The following is a 17,965-nucleotide window of genomic DNA, read 5'->3' on the forward strand; positions in this document are numbered from 1 at the left end:
CATGGAGGACATCCAATCAATCGGGGTGAGCTTGCTGCCATACGCGCGGTCGGTGTCAGAGCAAGTCTCCGCCGAGTGGGTGATGGACGTTCGCCGTCAAGACATGGCCCGAAGCATGCATGGAGAGAATGCTTCTGAGCCAGCGGATAGCCCAGAGCCTGGTTCGGGGGGAAATGTCGCCTCGGCCTCGGTCGAGCCGAACGTTGTGCCACCAGGGGGTGAGCAGCCTACGCCTTCATCGGTCGCGCCGCCAGCAGATGCCGCCGGGTCAGTTTAATAGCTTGTAGAATATAAGTAGTTAGTAAACGTAAAGAGATTTAAGTTCGTGGGAGAGCCCCCGTGTAAGACGTTCGTGGTGTGTTTTAATGACTGTAATCGGTTTTTGTTTTTGTGATGGAGTTGCTCCGTTCGGGGAAGCTTGTTCCATTTCGTTCCTTAGTTTTCCCTTAGCATAATTTTGTTTTTACTTCTTTCTTTCTCGTACCTGCCCGTTTGTTCCGTAGGCTGCAACTTTGCGAGCCCGGGGCATCGCCCGCGAGGCTCGACCGGTCGTAACTATAGGAAAAGGCGGGGTGCAATCAGTCGGAATGTTTCAAAGCAAAGCTACATAAGGTAAAACAAAGGAACGAACTGCCCTTTCGTTCGGGTAGGAAGGAGTTTCTCCATATGAAAGTAAAAGACGAAAATAGAGGGGTAATAGTGCCCCCTAGTGGAGCCTCCAAGCGCCCCGAGCCAAAAAGTGTTCGGGTTGGGGTGCTTTTATAGGAGCGTTCGCTAAGTAAACAATGGTAAAACTGAAACTTAGGGAAAGGAAAAAATGACATAGCTGTTCCAAGCGTTTGGAGAGAACGTCGTCGTCGTTGTCTTTCAGTCGGTGGGCGTCCGGTCGAATCACTTCAGCCTTCAGCCGTCTGGATCCTTTCTTTCTCGTACCTGCCCGTTTGTTCCGTAGGCTGTAACTTTGCGAGCTCGGGGTGTGGCCCGCGAGGCTCGGCCGGTCGTAACCGTAGGAAAAGGCGGGGTGCAATCAGTCGGAATGTTTCAAAGCAAAGCTATATAAGGTAAAACAAAGGAACGAACTGTCCTTTTGTTCGGGTAGGAAGGAGTTTCTCCATATGAAAGTAAAAGATGAAAACAGAGGGGTAATAGTGCCCCCTAGTGGAGCACCCAAGCGCCCCAAGCCGAAAAGTGTTCGGGTCAGGGTGCTTTTATAGGAGCGTTCGCTAAGTAAACAATGGTAAAACTGAAACTTAGGGAAAGGAAAAAACGCCATAGCTGTTCCAAGCGTTTGGAGAGAATGTCATTGTCGTTGTCTTTCAGTCGGTGGGCGTCCGGTCGAATCACTTCAGCCTTCAGCCGTCTGGATCCTCGCTCGCTGTGACCCCTTCTTCTGTTGCTGCTTCTTCACCTTTTTTTTCCTTGGCCTGCCAGTCTACCTCAGCAGGCGCTTGAGGAGCTGGCCGTCCTTGTAGAGATGGTTGACGGGATAGTTGTGGTTGGTGCACGGGCTTTCTATGAGCTCGTGGAAGTGTCTAGATCGGTCCTATTGGGGCTGCATGCCTAGGTGATCGGTCGCAGCGATCAACGCGGAGTTGGCCGGTCGGCGGCGATCCTTTCTGTTCTTTTTTTCCCTCTGCGTGGAGGGGCCCTCATCTTGATCCTGATGTTTGGCCTTTCCTTTGCCGTGGCCCTCGTTGAAGCGTGGTGAGAACGGCGCTTCCTAGGGGAGTTGGGCAAAGGTTGGTGGTCCCGGGCCGTCAGTGCTGGGACTCTGGTCGCCGCTGCACGTGCCTTGGTTTGGTCCAAGCCGCGCGTAGATAGGCAGTCGGTGCGGAGCGGTCGTCAGGTCAAGATGAGGTGCCATTGCGGCCTCATGTGCCATGCTCAGTGGTTGTTGCAGTGACAGGGTGTAGTGCCCCATCTGCTGCATCCCTGTTCCCTAGACGGGGAGCGAGGTCGCAAGTCGGCGTCGCGATACGGAGCACTCCGCTTGCTGAACGGCGGCGGTCTCCACTAGTGCCCGAAGGTTCCGGTGGATCACCTGTTCACGAGGGTCGTTCGGCTCAGACAAGCTGCGTAAGAGCATTGCCACGGCGGCAATGTTCTGGTTGGCCCAAGCGAACTACGGGGGATCGGTTCCCCTATTCGGGGTGTTGCGCTGGACCCGACGGGCGTGACCCCGGGCGCCGTTCGCTGGTCTATGCGCGTGGGGCGCAGCGTGGTGCATCGAGCGCGCTGGCGCAGTTGGTGGCCGATGCAGCCACTGTCGTTGTAGATCCTCCCCGTGCTCATGTGTGAGCTCGGCTATCTCCGCATGAGGGCCCGGAGGGGCGTGAGTCCTTGCGGACTCCGTTACCCTTGGCGGCAGTTCCGGAGCGTCCATCATAGCGCACTTGTGGGATGGATGGTGGCTTGGCGTCATGTTGCTGATGCTGGAGTCGTCACTCCCGACGTCGTCATCCATGAAGTCGAGACAGCTAGGACCATAGTCCGCCATCCCCACGAGTTCAGACGTGAGAGGGGGCGGCGCTGGCATCCGCTGGAGCCCCTGGGCGTACGCGTCCATGGGAGACACGAGGCCATAGGGGGACCGGCCATATGGCAGAGCGGGGTTTGAGCAGAGAGTTTCCTCGGAGTGAAGCGCAAATGCCGAGCCGTTGGAGTCGCGCGTCCCAGAGTCGATGGAGGACGTGCCTCCGACGGGTGCCGGGTCGCAAGTCTCCTCACGGAGGTGGAGTACGCCGAGTCGGTCATCGGCGAAGTCTAGGCTTCCGAAGCGGAAGGCCTGGGAAGGCTCGAAGATGGTTGGAACCCGCATCCCGGTGGGCAAGAGTGCGGGAAATTCCATCGAACCGAAGCGAATCGTATCGCCCAAACCCGCCACGGCGGGGGTGGCGGAGAAATGGGCCATCCGATTACCAAGAAAGTGTTGAACGTACAGTGTCTTCCCTACGGACGGCGCCAACTGTCGGTACAGAAAGTGACCAACTAGTAAATATTTGTAGTTTTGTTGTATATTGTGATTGGAGGTGGCCTAGCACTCAATGACATAGGATTTATACTAGTTCAGGCAACGTGCCCTATGTCCAGTGTGGGTCGGTCGGTGACTTTATTCCTGAGCCTAGGTGCTCGAAGTCTATAGTGGGGTTACAAACGAGGGAGAGAGAGACGGGGTGTCCGGTCGGTCCGGTCGGAAGGGCCGAGATCGATAGGAGTTATGCTATGAACGAAGTGTCCAACCCTAAACCTAAACTTGAAGAAGTCGACTTGGGTTAACCTCTGGGAAATCGATCCCCTTTGTTGGAGGGAGCGCATCCCCTTTTATAGATGAAGGGGATGGCTTTACAGGTGAGAAGGGGAGAGTACGGATGTCACTTAATCCTTGTTGCCCATGCCGATGAGGACAGCCGATGGTAGGCGCCCATAAAACTGTTGATATCACTGTGGAATGTCAGGTGCACATGGAAGGTTGCGTTGGCTTCTTCAGGAAGGGAGGACGTCAGTACCTGCAAAATACTATCGGTATGAGAGGAGCCCCACCACGGGTACCAGGTATGGCGAATCCTGGTGCCCATGCCCAGAGGTATGTGGGGGGCTCTTTGCCGTATGGGAGTCTAATGGCGCCTACAATACTGTAGACACAAATGTCGGCGCCTACAATACTGTTTGTGTTAGGGCGGCTGAATAGCACTGTTCTCGCAGACGTGTAGGGTATGGTCCCGGTATCGTGGTTTGACATGCGAGCCCTGTCTTGCCTTCCTTAGTACGCCTTCTGGTTCTTTCCGAGCGGGCGTTCCCGATCGGATGTCCCCAATCGGTACTGGCGCGCCAGTCGGAGAATAGCGATGGGTAGGGTTTTCTATGAACCCCGGTCGGAGACACGGGGTCAGGGTCGGAGGCGGTACTCGGGTCAGGCTTTCCGGGTGGAGGCCGTGCTAAGGCGGCCAGGGCCTGATGCTAGCGCTCCAATCGGAGAGGCCGTTCGGAGTTGGTCTGAGTCTGAGCTAGTGCTCCGGTAGGAAAGATGGGCCGAAGGCGGCCAGGGCCTGAAGCGAGTGCTCCGGTCTGTTGAATTTAGACTCTCGGGCCGGTCCAGAAGAGAAAAAAGGCCATCCTCCTGGGCCGAGCCCTGGCGTGGAAGCCGGTCCCCGAGGGACCCCGGGTTTATGAACCCGACAGAACCGCTTATCTGAGAATCGGTTTTAATCTAATCATAATTTTCTGGTAAGATGTGACCTAAAGAATTTACTGTCTAGGTGTTTGACAGTCTTGATTATTTCTGATAGATTCTCCGCCTTGAGGATAAAATAGCATGTATACCCTGAGGATGATGAGAGCTTATTTTTATTGACTGAGTACTAGCTCAAGTCATGGTAACATTTTTTTTTGTTAAATAAAAAGTATGTTGTATGACTAAAGAAGTAATTGTATCGGCATTTTAACAGTATCGCATCACATCCGGTGTTCGCCTAAATGGATTAAACGGCCAGTAAACGATAAACGGTGGTAAAATGTTTTGTTTAGGGGGTAAACAGAAATTAAACGGTTGACCGTTTAAACGGTTAAAAAACGAGAAAAACGGTCTAAACGGCCTAAACGGAACGGAGATAAACAGCATTAAACGAGCTAAACGGCTGTTTAGGCGAACACGAGGTAAATCTAGTTTAATTTTGTATGGATAAATTTGTATGCTTAAGTTTATTATATTTATAAATGTGTACACTTGATATGTTACATGTATAAATATGTATATTTGGTTCTTTTCACATGCATAAATATATATACATACCAAAATAATTGATTTTTACTCGGATAAATATGTATAAATGCTAGAATACTTGATTTTTTACATGTACATATATAATTATATGTATTTTTTTAAAAGTACAAAACCGTTTAGACCGTTTAACTTTGTTTAAACAATGTGCAAACAGCCTAAACGCTAAAGAATGGCGACCGTGTAAAGATCGTTGAAAACATTGATCACATCTGCTTGAGATCGAATTGACTGTATGGAAAAAAACAATTGTGGTCCTCAACTGTTGTCACCTACGCTAGCGCCGTCCCTATTCGAGTCTTCGTCCACGGAATCACCGCCATTGCAGGGAATCGCTGCCCATCTGCTCCAGCTCGGTCCACCTCGCGCGGGCGGGTGGGGGGCAAGGTTATGGGATTCGGCCCGAATTGACTGAATTTTGGTGAAATTCACCCATTTCGGTGAGCTCCGAAACAAAACCATACCAGTCAAAAAAAAAATTCAGTCAAATTCAAATTTTATGTTAAATATATAGTTCAAACATGCCTACAAGTTATTATTTCAATATAGAAGTGCAAACCTTTCAAAATATAATTCAATCATTTCATATTCATGCCTATTGATCAAATTGTGGCCAAAATTTAGTCAAATATTAGCTAAATCTGAACATTTTGACTGATCAGAACAAGTGAATCCCAGTTTGAAATTTCCGAGATTCGCCCATTTCGGCCAGGTCCGAAATTTTTGGTGATTTGAATCCCAAAACCTTGGGTGGGGGCCCACCGCGAGCGGGCGGGCTAGCGGCGCAGCATTGCAAGTCTTCGTCCGCGGAATCGCCGCTGCTTCGGAGAATTGTAGCCCATCTGCTCCAGCTTGGTCCAGCTCGAGCGAGCAGGTGGGGCCACACCGCGAGCAGGCGGCAAGCGGCAGTGCAGCGTCATGCGCCCTTGGCGCTGTGGGCGCTGGCGTTCCTGGGCGAGTGAGCAGGGGAAGCGGCGCCGTGCTGCAGACCCAAGAGGAGGGGTGGACAGAAGAGCACTATTACAGCATTCTTTTCTGAGGCAGGGAAAAACAGTTTTCCCAGACGGGCAAACCGTCCGCCTGGGTGCAAAGGTCCGCATTAATCGGCATTTACAGAGTAGGCAATAATGCCCGTATGTCAAAATCAATGTTTTCGCAGGCAGACACAATGCCCGTCTGCGAAAATGAATCAGAAAAAAGAAAAAGAAAAAAAAACATGGACAAGCCCGCCGAGCCCATCCACGCGCCGCCGCCCACCCTGGATCTGGCAGTCGGGGACGCGCCCGCCATGGATCCGCCGCTGGGGAATGCGTCGTGTATGACATATGCCGCCCCACGACCTCTGTCAGCCCGGAGACCTCGCCTGCCCCTCCCGGCGGCATCGCACCGCCCCAAGACCGCCGCCAGGCCGGGATCCACGCGCACAACAGGGATCCAGTCGCCCCGCGTCGGATTCGGCTTCCCACCGCCATATCCGCCTCCTCCCACAGCATCCGCCGCATCTGGAGGTGGTAGAGGGAGAGTGGGCCAGCGCCGCTGCCAGCGCCGCCACCCACGCTAGGGGAGCGGCCCAGCGCCGCCGGATCCCCATCGCCGCATGCCCCCTCGCCCGCCGCATCCGCCGCATCTAGAGGTGGTGGAGGGAGAGCAGGCCACCGCGTAAATTAAATGTCCACCTCTGTAAATCCATTTTGCGAGACGGGCCAAGTCGGGGCGGGAGAGCTCCGGCAAGGGGCGCTCCGATGAAGGCAGCCTCCGCGAGCGCGCTAGGGCTCGGCCGGAGCTTCATGGCCCTAGCGCGCCGCGGCGGGGCTAGCGGCGGCGGTGGGGGCGAGGAGCAGAGCGCCGCCGGGCGAGCAGGAAGAATGGGGAGGAAGAAGAAGAGAGCGACGAGCCAAATCATTCGTTGGATAACGGTCCATGATGGGTCACCTGCAACGGAGACGTTTCTGATCTCGTAATAACGCAAACCGTGTCCCAAAGAACTGTATAATGCAATTTTCGCCTATATATTTACAGTCGGCATCTTGGCCAGCAGCAGCGCCCGGGTGATCTCGACGCACAGTCCGGCGTTCCTGACGGCGAAGTCGTCGTACTCGGGCGACAACACCACCTGCTCGGCGTGCTCCACCACCGTGTCCATGGCGCGCTCCCTGAGCGCCGCGCTGGAGCTCAGCTCTGCGACCTCCAGCGTGCGCAGCACGTTGGAGGCGTCCACGGCCGCCGCCAGCCGCGCCTCACAGGCCCGCCGCAGGAACGGGACATCGTACTTGTCGGCCGCCACGAGGAGCGCGTGCAGCTGCCGCTCCTCCGGGACCTGGAGGCTGCCGCCGCCGCCGTCGTCCTCCAGCGCGCCGGTGTAGAGGAAGGCGAGGAAGAGGGCGAGCTCGTCGTGGGTCCGCTCCGGGAGGGAGATGGCGTCGCCGGCGGGGGCCTTGCAGCGCTCGTCGGCGGCCAGCATGTGGCGGAACACCTCCGACCTCGCGGCCTGCGTGCGTGCGTGTGCATCAGATCAGACGTGAGATTAACTATCTCATGGGCTGGCTGGGCTTCGTTTGAAATGCATGCAGGGAATGAAGGCCCACTTGTTCGCAACCAGTATGCAGCCCACTTACTTACCAGGATAGCTTTGTGGGCCGGGATTGGGGGCCCAGCGCCCGGTTTCACGACGATGTCGGTGTGGACTCCCTCCTTCCACGCCATCGCCAGGCCCTGCGCGAGGAAGGCAGCTCTCTGATGGGCCTCCTCCTCCCTGCCTCTCATCTCCTTCAACTGCTCCCACGCGTCCTTCGTCCCCTGCATTGGTTGGTTGGTTGGTTCAGAAAACGAACTGAATTTTGTTTGGCAAAAAATCACCTTTGATAGATTTCGGTGTCATCTTGTTGCCTGCTACTACTTTACACTTTGAGCGTGGATTGTAAGGCAGAAATCATTTCCTTAATTACATTTACATGTTAGTAGTCTTGGTATCATTCAGGCTTTCATATTGGATTTTCTACCAATCGAAATGGCAGGGGGTTAGGGAAAGAGTTGAACGTCTCTACTGAAAAGGCACCAAAATTGAACATACTGAGAATGAGCGAGGATCAAGGAAAATACACTCTGCACTGCATTTCTGAGATGTTTGCTGCAAAGCAAAACCTTAGGGAGTTCGGAACCGTATGTTCTAATAACACGACACAAGCGTAAAAGGCGGTTGCTGAAAGGCCTGAAACTAATAACTTTATAAAGGCCCGTTAACGTCCGGGGGTCACTTTTTACAGAACCTTTCTATTCTATTGAAGCATGCATGCAGCAAACGTCGTCCTGAGATTGTGACATGCAGCTGACTAGAAACCAAACAACACTGGTATATGCTAGCAAAACAAACGTGAATGAACAACTAGCACACCTTATGATATCACAACAAACACTAGTGTTGGTTCAGAAGATTCAGATGTGCAATTCTAGCAGTATGAAAAATCGACAAGAGGATTAGTATTTAATAATGGCATTTTCAACTAGAATGTATTCAGAAACAGTAAGGAACTGAATAATTGGGGAAAATCGTACGTACGTACCTTGGTTGCGCTGTCAGGCTTCATCATGGACACTCTGGACTTGAGAACAGAGCCATGGCCGCCCTCTTCTTGCTGCTGCTCATCAGCCTTGTTCAGAAATCCGATGATGGCCTTGGCGCCCTCGTGGCAGGGAGCACAGATGGCGTTCCTCGGAAGCCTGTACACGGACGCCATGGGGCTGCAGATGCAGCAGTCCATGCTTCCGCTACTGCCGCCGCGGCCGCCTCGCCTTGCTCTCCTTCTTCCTCCTCCCTCTGCTTCTGGTGCTCTGCAATGGTGCTAACAGCAAGCTGGTCGCCATGGCCTTGCGTTGGGTGAGGGTATAAAAACGAATGCGAGAAGAGAAGAGGGGCAGCCTGCAGGATGGTTTGCTGCGATTTCTTTTTCTAGAACTGGTACGCGGTGGTTGCTAACTGAGACAATCAGGGGAATTGAAATCAAAATTCTCCTGGGTTTTCATAAATGTGCTGTGTGTAGTCGGTGTGCTGTGGACACCTCTGTATGCCAAAGTAGTACATTGACTAAACTGACCTCGCCCGGGTATCTCTCCTCCTTTTTTCAGTTCATTCAGATGGAATGATTATATGATGGATCGACAAAAGATTATTAGTAGTACAACACCTAATCATCATGCAAAATATATGGTGCTAAATAAAGTACGAGCAGGCATTTGTCTTTCTGGATTATTTCACTTTCAGTGCAAGCTTAATTAGGTGCAATTGTCCATTGTTGGCCAAGCTAAGCTAACTACTGTGTACCTAAAACAGGCTGTTCATGGACAGGACTGTAGAAACGTAGAGGGTACGTTGTACCAAAGACTTTTTAAGACATAATTAGTGCAGATGAAAATCTGCCTAGTTGACCCCAGATACAGATAAGATTGGACATTTTTGGCTCTATAACTTTTTATCGGTTTCCTGGCTAGCTTGGGAACTGAGATAAACAGGACAAGCTAGAAGGAATGTGAAACCCAGATTATCAAATGAAATGAAAATGTTGTAGTATATAAACTTAGCTGCTGGAAGGACAGCACAGTCTTTTCCTCTCATGAGAATCCCTATAATCAAGTAGACACGACAGAATAAAATTGAGATAAAATGATTAGGATATATGATTGCATGATTATAAAATGAATGAAGAGAAGAATCATCACATCATGGACCAGCAGTAGGTTGCTTGAGAGGGACTCTGCAACCTAAACATAAAAGAGAGTAGACTTGGACTTTTGTTGGGGGAAAGGAAAAAAAATGAAAGGTGGATGTTGGAGGCTTGCAGGGTGGCACGGCTTAGCTAGCCTAATTAACGCTTCCATAACAAGGCTGTGTGTGTTAACCACTATCCTCCCACTCACCCGACATGTGGGCCCTCGCTCGGTCTCTTTCAAGTCATGCTGCGCATGCATGGCAGAAGAATATATGGAACTGCTGCAACGTACTGGTGTCATAGTAGGGAGAAAAGGGATGAGATTGTTTTTTTCTCTCAAAAGTAGTATATATGAAAGGGGATGAAAAAATGTAGTTTTTTTCATAAAAAGAAGGAAAAGAAAAGAAAGCTTGCATGCTTACTAATGATTAGTGTAATAATCATTGTCCCAGTAGGGAAAACATAAAAGGGGGTAATGATCATGCAAGTAATGAAGTTGTAAAGGCAATTGGAGTGAGGACATCCGTTGATGTATCAAATAATTCAAACAATGACGGTGAGGATTTGTTGGGTTGGTTGGTTACCGCATAATAGTTGTTGCTCGTAAGTTACGTGGCAATATACGGCCTGTTCGGTTGGCTGGTTCGTATCGTTATTGGTTCGTGAAGAAGTATGCTGGCTGGTTTATGTGAGAGAAAAATATTATTCTGGCTGAAAATTTACAATCGTTTACGACAAGCCACAACCAAACGAACAGGCTGTATATTCTCTAATTCTCTAATTCTCAACCTAATATTAAAGAGCTAGCGAAACATTTCTTTCAATCCGCTTTTTTCCTTCTCTAACTTTACTTCATTCATCCCGCTTTTTATTTCTCAAATTGTCCTTGTGCTCGATCCGTATCATGTCACCTAGATTCATGATCTATGCTCAACGAGTTACAACATATTTGTCTCCAGTCTTGGTATATGGCGATCTATCCCAAACAACCAAACTGTCCTCGCTCCCTTTGTATCCCGTACACAATATAATTAGTGTTTTTTCATGTTTTTTCCTTCAGTGACAGGGATATGATTGTTTGCATGATGCATGGACGCATCTCAATGCGGATGGCTCCCTTTGACCTACTGTCCTTTTTATATATGGTGCTCATATCATTATGGCTGCATATACATAGTTTTTGCAAACCAAAAAAAAAGCTGCATATATATATACACTAGTATTTGTCGCAGTAGTAATGGAATAACGGTGTGCAACGTATCTGAGTGCATGATTGATTTGTGGTAAACGGTTCTCGTAGACCACGTCATGGCCCATGAATTAGCTGAGCCAATCACCGCAGTGTGGAGGGGAGTGACCCACAGCAGGCCCACACATACATGGGCTCCTTCATGGGTTTATGGGCCATGATGAAATGGAGTCTGGCACTTGCGCACTGGGCCACATCCACATGCACGGCACTGGCCTTCATCCACATATCTTCTGACACGTGTGTTCCTGTCATAAGAAAAACTGACACGTGTGGAGAGGGAGATCTGGGCGTCCTCTCAGAAGGTGTGGGAAAAGAAAGGGGACATGGCTTGCGCGCGGACATTCGGACGCTAGCCCCCGTCCGGACGTCTGCGCCCCCGTCCCTTGTCTCCCGTCTATCCGTCCATGTCTCGCCTGTTGCGCCCGCCCACAAGCATGAGAGGCCCGTCCACGTCAGTGGGGACCGCCTCCGCCTTCCGGTGCCTGACACCGAGGTGAGATAGCAGAAAAGACGAAGAGGGAGATGCAAGACTCAATCTAGTTTAAAAACGTCCAGATGCAACAATTGCAAAATACGTCTGGAAACAAATGAAATATTTGAAACATGCGTCTGAACACACATGCAAAAACACCTAAAACACTTCAAACCATTGTAAACATACGCAACATCCAGATAAAATATTTGCATCATATGTGTGAAAACATATGCAATATCCAAATAACACATTTGCAACATATGTCGGAAAACAGATGAAACATTGAGAACGAGAGCTTACAGCATGCATGTACAACCATTGCAACATGTGCAACATCTCGATCTACTTTTTGCAACATCTGTATGAAGCACTTGCAACATACCTCTGAAATATTTGAAACACTTAAAACAAACGCTTGCAACATGCAGTTTCAGCATAAATATCACCTTACTGCTTAGGAGATTGGAGACTCGTTGGCATAGGAAGTTCGTCGGAGGCAGTGGCCTCGCGCCGCGCCTGGCAAAACCGGTAACCGAGCGCCGCGACTCCTAGGCGGCTACGCGCCTGGCAGGACCGACAGCCGCGCTGACGCGACTCGCAGGTAGTCACGTGTCGAAACCAGGAGAGGATAGTTGTGCGTCGCATCTAGTAGGGCTGGCAGTTGAGCGTCACATGCAGGAGCGGAGCCCGAGCCGTGTCCGGGAGCGAAGCGGAGCGGGACGACGCGTGCAGGAGTTAATTTTGTTTTTTATTAGGCGAGTGGAGCATGCTGCGATGGATGGAGCGGCATTACCGTAGTTAATCGAAAGCTGTTAAAAGCTGCAACGAGAGCATTTGAGGCATTGCTGGCTCCTTCGCAAACTGATGTGTGGCCACTACACGTTTCGCAAAAACACCCTCTTTCTTTTTAGAAACTAACCCGCCATCCAGAGCCTCGCTCGCCGCTCGGCCGCACCCGGCACCCGCACGATAGCTTGGTTTACGGTCACGCCCGCACACGGCTTGGGTCACGCCCAAAACCCTAGCCGCTGTCATATCTTATCTCCCCTCAGCCTCGTCGTGCTAGAGAAGCACTCCTCGATCTACAGGGGAGGGCGGTGTGTGGCCATGGCCACACCACGGTGGGGCGCAACGATGCTCTCGTGGTTAGAGCAACAACCCTGAGTCCCCAAGGCGATGACAAGATCTAAAGGTACGAGCAAGCAACTTCTCCTTTCCCTTCTCGTGCCTTATCTCTACCTCCTCTCTGAGATCCATTCGCTGGAGCTGAGCTTGATCTCTCTCCCTCTCAGATCTGACCACGAGCTCCTCAGCGGCACGAGCATACGCTCGGACGGAGCTTCTGGGTGGCATCTTGGGGACTCATCGGCGGTGGTGCACAAGGCCTCCATATCGGGTAGCAACACACTTGTTTGCTATGTTGAGGGTGTTGATTTGGTGCTGCTTGGGGAACCCCAGGTGGAGGCCTATGTTGTGGTACTAGAAGATTGCACACCTCCTCAATCATCAGGCGCTGACCCACCTTGGCAAAGTGAAGCTGGCTACGACTACATATCGGTTGTTACTTTCTCCTATTCGAGTGTTCGTGCTGCCATCCTCACAGGCGATGCCATCTCCCCTGTTTTCCACTCCACATAGCAGGTGCAGTGCTCCCTCTGATCATTTTTCTTCTCCACCATCCCCTAGATTTCCTGGCTCCTCCAATGTCAGTTAAGGTATGTAGTGAACAAGAGAAAAGATCCGAGTCAATTTAAATCTAACAGTATTTGATTCATTAGGGCTGGTATGCGATTGTTCGCGTAAATACAAGTTTGTTCTAGCTATAACTTTATTCGTGTGATGATAAAAAATTGGATCGTTTGCTTCTACAATAGTATTTTTATTACACTATAGTATGGTAGAGATGCATCTCGTGTTAATTGACTTTCAGAGTTTCCATTTTTTGATAGGGTTAGTGTTAGCCATATTAGCTAAGTGTACTGATGAAACTTAATAGTCATCCACACAGTGGTAGAATTTACCATGGTTTCCAAGGTGCATTAATGGTTGACAATGAGTAGTGTCTTACTGAAATGCAATACTCTGAAAGTATGAACTAATCTAAGCCTTACTCTTAAACCATTTACTTAATGCCTTCTTGCAGGTCTCAGTTATTATCGTCTTGAGCCTGCAGTTATCTATTGTGAAAGCATTGTTATACTAAGATGTAAATTGACAAGGCACGAACAATTGGCTGCAGAGCTATATGAGTTAGATGGATTTGAGTTTCAGTTTTGACACAATTTTAGGAGTTGTGACCACTTTTGACTGATACATTGTATTTCATGAGGTAATCTTCCATCTAAAAAACAGTTTCATGTATCTTTAACTATTATCAGCATTCATCGTTGTCATACATTGTCCAATATGGGAGGTGAGTGAAGGGTGCTGATGGCAAAAGGGAAACTAATATCTTGTCTTTGCAAAACCTCTAAGATGGATTGCTAGCAGACTGAGAGATTCATAAATTTAGTAACTCCTGATGGCCATAAGTGCCTTGTTAAAAACAGGCAGGAAGCTTGAAAGAGGAAAGAAGATGGGCATGGTTTTAGATGAATATGATGTTGTCAATGTATGGTTGACAATGGGCCAGGGGATTGATACGTGTGAATTATGATTGAATATGGTATAAACTATCTGCATGTTGCATAGTAGACTATTGAGATGAAAATTCCATCCAACAACAAGAACAACAACAACAAAGCCTTTAAGTCCTAAACAAGTTGGGGTAGGCTAGAGTTGAAACCCAGCAAAAGCAATCAAGGTTTAGGCGCGTGAATAGCTTTTTTCCATGCACTCCTATCTAAGGCTAAGTCTTTAGATATATTATATCCTTTCAAGTCTTCTTTTATTGCCTCTATCCAAGTCAACTTCGGTCTTTCTCTGCCCCTCTTCATGTTACTATCCTGGCTTAGGATTCCACTACGCATCGATGTCTCTGGAGGTCTCCGTTGGACATGTCCAAACCATCTCAACCGGTGTTGGATAAGCTTTTTTTTTCAATTGGTGCTACCCCTAATCTATCACGTATATCATCGTTCTAAACTTGATCCCTTCTTGTATGACCGCAAATCCAACGCAACATACGTATTTCCGCGACACTTATCTGTTGAACATGTCATCTTTTCGTAGGACAACATTCTGCACCATACAGCATAGCAGGTCTAATCGTCGTCCTATAAAACTTGCCTTTTAGCTTTTGTGGTACCCTTTTGTCCCATAGAACACCACATGCTTGGCGCCACTTCATCCACCCTGCTTTGATTCTATGGCTAACATCTTCATCAATATCCCCGTCTCTCTGTAGCATTGATCCTAAATATCGAAAGGTATCCTTCCTAGGAACTACTTGACCTTTCAAACTAATATCTTCCTCCTCCCGAGTAGTAGTGCCAAAGTCACATCTCATATACTCAGTTTTAGTTCTACTGAGTCTACTCCAAAGTCTCCCGCCATAACTCCAGTTTCTGATTCACTCTTGTCCGGCTTTCATCAACTAGCACTACATCGCCCGCGAAAAGCATACACCAAGGGATGTCCCCTTGTATGTCCCTTGTGACCTCATCCACCACTAAGGCAAACAGATAAGGGCTCAAAGCTAACCCTTGATGTAGTCCTATCCTAATCGGGAAGTCATACGTGTCACCATCACTTGTTCGAACACTAGTCACAACATTGTTGTACATCTCCTTAATGAGCTCGACGTACTTCATTGGGACTTTATGTTTGTCCAAAGCCCACCACATAACATTCATTGGTATTTTATCATAAGCCTTCTCCATGTCAATAAAAACCATGTGTAGGTCCTTCTTCTTCTCCCTATACCGCTCCATAACTTGTCTTATTAAGAATACGACTTCCATGGTTGATCTTACGGGCATGAAACCAAATTGGTTCATAGAGACCCGTGTTATTGCTCTCAAGCGATGCTCGATAACTTTCTCCCATAGCTTCATAGTATGGCTCATCAATTTAATTCCCCGATAATTAGTACAACTTTGAATATCCTCTTTATTCTTGTAGATCGGTATCAATATACTTCTCCACTCATCAGACATCTTGTTCGATCGAAAAATATGGTTGAACAGCTTGGTTAGCCATAATATAGCTATGTCCCCGAGGCATCTCCACACCTCGATTGGGATACCATCCGGTCCCATCGCCTTACCTCATTTCATCATTTTTAACGTCTCTCTGATCTCAGATTCTTGGATTCTCCGCACAAAGCATCTATTGGTGTCATCAAAAGAGTCTTCCATGTAAAAAATATGTTACATGGTCTACAAAACCAATAGTTGATAACCAGTTTCCTACTATGTTGATTCTTCTAAACCAATATGCAACACTTTGATTTTAGTAGAAAATTATTACACATTAAAAAAGGTTGCCTGGACTATTTGTAGATCATAAAATGAAAACTATTTGCACTCGAGTTTCTTCAGTGCAAGCTAAATGTTACAGCCGCAGAACAGAAGTAGTGCACTTGGGAAGTACATTTAGAGAATGAGAATCTATCTGTTAATTTAGAGTAACCCTTAGAAAACAATATACAAACTCTTAGTTGTCCTAATTCTAGCAGTCCAACATGGCACCCCGCAATTTGCCAATGCTTTGCTTTCTACAATTATGCATGTGTTTTTTAACTCCATGTTTTGCTTATGATACTTTCTATATCCTTTTCAGATATTATAAATGTCTATGCTAATCTATTACCTAATTCTATATCAGGACAAGGAGTATGTTGCAAACTCAGAAGGCAACTTGGGTTCTATACACGATGTGATACTATGTGTGGTCCCCTTAACCATAACAGAAATCCTAAACCATCTGATCAACAACCAGAATGAGTACTTTATAGAGGTATGCAAGATTGGTTTGTTTGTGGAACCTGAGCTTTGCAAGGTTGGACTAGCAATGCCTCAGCTAGCAGCCAAACCTCATGGCCTGGATGGCAGAGCATAGCTTCAGGTTATGGTTCGAGGAAGATGTTCATGGACTCTGATGTAATTTGTTTTGTTGATTCGTCGCAACACATGTGGTCGTGCTTGTTCGTTGTCCCACCGATGTAGGATGTTCTTGTGGCCGCTGATGACTGATCTCATCCTGCTGCTATCACCCATGCTCTCACCTGTCGTTAGCGGAGCAATTTTGATAGCAAAAGGCAGCGCAAGCAGGTAGATGATGCAGATATTTCCTTCTTCATAGTAATAAGTAGAGATTTGTGCTACGTACTTATCGGTGTGATATGCTGATCTTAGGCGCTAACTCTATGATGGCGGTGACAATGACTATAAGTACATAGCAGATTACATGCTTTATAGTTTGACAATAATGTTCAGAACTAATCACATTGATATATATATATTGATTGTCAAACTATAAAGCATGTCTATTACGCGTGAAAAATAGTTTTTGTTCTTCCAATCATTGCACTCAAGGCAGTAGTCACACACAGCACAGGCGGCCGCATCACACTCACCATATGTTTTTTTGCAGGAAAACAAAACATAATTATCGTCATCATCGTGACCATTCAATCAATAGATGAAATGGTACAAGTACTACTAGTACAGGAGAAGAATCGAAGGCAACAAACAGCAGTCTGACAGCCATGGAAATCAAAGAGCGCTGCATGCATCGTCCATCGTCTCCGGTAGGAAACCAAACCAACGAGAGAAAACCATGGGCGGGTGGGCTCCTGCAACTCCGATAGATGCCGGCGGCCGGCCCGATGGACAACATGGATTGACGTGGATGGATAACGTGAAGTAAACGAAACCACGGGCCTAGACGTCTTAGCTGGATGGATTAGGATTAGGACGAAGGCAGGCAGCCAGGCGCCACGTCACGCATCATTGCTAACCACCCACCAATTACTGCTACTAATTATCTTCTCCCAAGTGAAGTGAAAGTTACAGGCGCTACCAGCTCCAGCGCTCGTTCTCGTTGCCGTCGGCGTCGGTGGCCGGCGGCAGCTGGGAGTAGAAGCCGTAGTCCAGGTCCTCCTGCCGCTTCCTGGCGCTGCTGCTCTTGCCGTAGTAGTGGTGCGCGAGCGCGGCTCCGCCGAGAACGGCGAGCGTGAGCGCCTGCGCGTGCATCCTGGCATGGATGAGGCGCAGGCTCGTGGCCCGCGCCGGCGCCCGACGCCGGCTGTACGCCACCGACGCGCCCACCGCCGTCGCCCACACAGCTCCTGCACGGCACAACAGCGTATCTATCTGTGAATGCTGTATCTGTCTACGCTAGCTTTGATTTGACCGCACGATCTGATCTGATCTGATCTGATCTGAAATTCTGAACTGAGAAGGGATCGAAAAAACAGAGGAAACATATATCCAAAAGGGATTTTTGACTGACTCACCGATGGTTGAGAGCTTGTGTTCCTCCACCCAGGACTGCAGCGACGAGCTCATCCTCTCTTGCTCCCTCGAAACGGGTCTGCTGATGATGGGTGCCGAAATCGGAGGCTGCTGTGTTTGGATTTGGTGGATGCGTGCTTGATTGCAGCGATGGATTGCAGGAAGCAGGTGGCCTACTTATATAGGCTTATGGCTGACGAGAGTGGAGTGTGAGTGTGTGTGTTGAAGCACCCTGCCTGCCTATGCCATGGAAAAGGGGGAAAACGGGCGGAGACGACGAAACCAGAGGCACCCCCGCCTTCTGTTTCTGCCTGACTGCATCTCCTCCTCCCCCTGGTTTCCGAGCTTCTTGTGGGCAGG

The 17,965-nt window shown here is 49.0% G+C and overlaps 2 protein-coding genes across 2 annotated transcripts; both read right to left on the bottom strand.

Moving 5' to 3' along the window:
• Window positions 1-6,710: 6,710 nt before the first annotated feature.
• Window positions 6,711-8,895, bottom strand: LOC136481361 (BTB/POZ domain-containing protein At1g01640-like). The gene is made up of 3 exons (XM_066478720.1): window positions 8,338-8,895; window positions 7,397-7,573; window positions 6,711-7,265 (listed from the first exon to the last, which is right to left on the bottom strand). Exons 1-3 carry the CDS (start codon window positions 8,533-8,535, stop codon window positions 6,783-6,785), a joined length of 858 nt encoding a protein of 285 aa, XP_066334817.1. The 5' UTR covers window positions 8,536-8,895; the 3' UTR covers window positions 6,711-6,782.
• Window positions 8,896-16,757: 7,862 nt separating this feature from the next.
• LOC136481362 (uncharacterized) lies at window positions 16,758-17,965 on the bottom strand. Its single transcript, XM_066478721.1, has 2 exons — window positions 17,608-17,965; window positions 16,758-17,439 (listed from the first exon to the last, which is right to left on the bottom strand). Exons 1-2 carry the CDS (start codon window positions 17,657-17,659, stop codon window positions 17,168-17,170), a joined length of 324 nt encoding a protein of 107 aa, XP_066334818.1. The 5' UTR covers window positions 17,660-17,965; the 3' UTR covers window positions 16,758-17,167.

This window comes from Miscanthus floridulus, chromosome 9, assembly GCF_019320115.1.
Source record: "Miscanthus floridulus cultivar M001 chromosome 9, ASM1932011v1, whole genome shotgun sequence".
Lineage (NCBI taxonomy): Eukaryota > Viridiplantae > Streptophyta > Magnoliopsida > Poales > Poaceae > Miscanthus > Miscanthus floridulus.

What these genes read in the sequence shown, in the direction of transcription:
- LOC136481361 (XM_066478720.1), bottom strand. Translation starts at nt 8,535, where the DNA reads ATGGACTGCTGCATCTGCAGCCCCATGGCGTCCGTGTACAGGCTTCCG. An exon ending in AGCCTGACAGCGCAACCAAG is followed by an intron (nt 7,574 to 8,337) that starts GTACGTACGTAC and finishes CAACCAATGCAG; the next exon opens with GGGACGAAGGACGCGTGGGA. An exon ending in CGGCCCACAAAGCTATCCTG is followed by an intron (nt 7,266 to 7,396) that starts GTAAGTAAGTGG and finishes GCACGCACGCAG; the next exon opens with GCCGCGAGGTCGGAGGTGTT.
- LOC136481362 (XM_066478721.1), bottom strand. Translation starts at nt 17,659, where the DNA reads ATGAGCTCGTCGCTGCAGTCCTGGGTGGAGGAACACAAGCTCTCAACC. An exon ending in ACACAAGCTCTCAACCATCG is followed by an intron (nt 17,440 to 17,607) that starts GTGAGTCAGTCA and finishes TGTGCCGTGCAG; the next exon opens with GAGCTGTGTGGGCGACGGCG.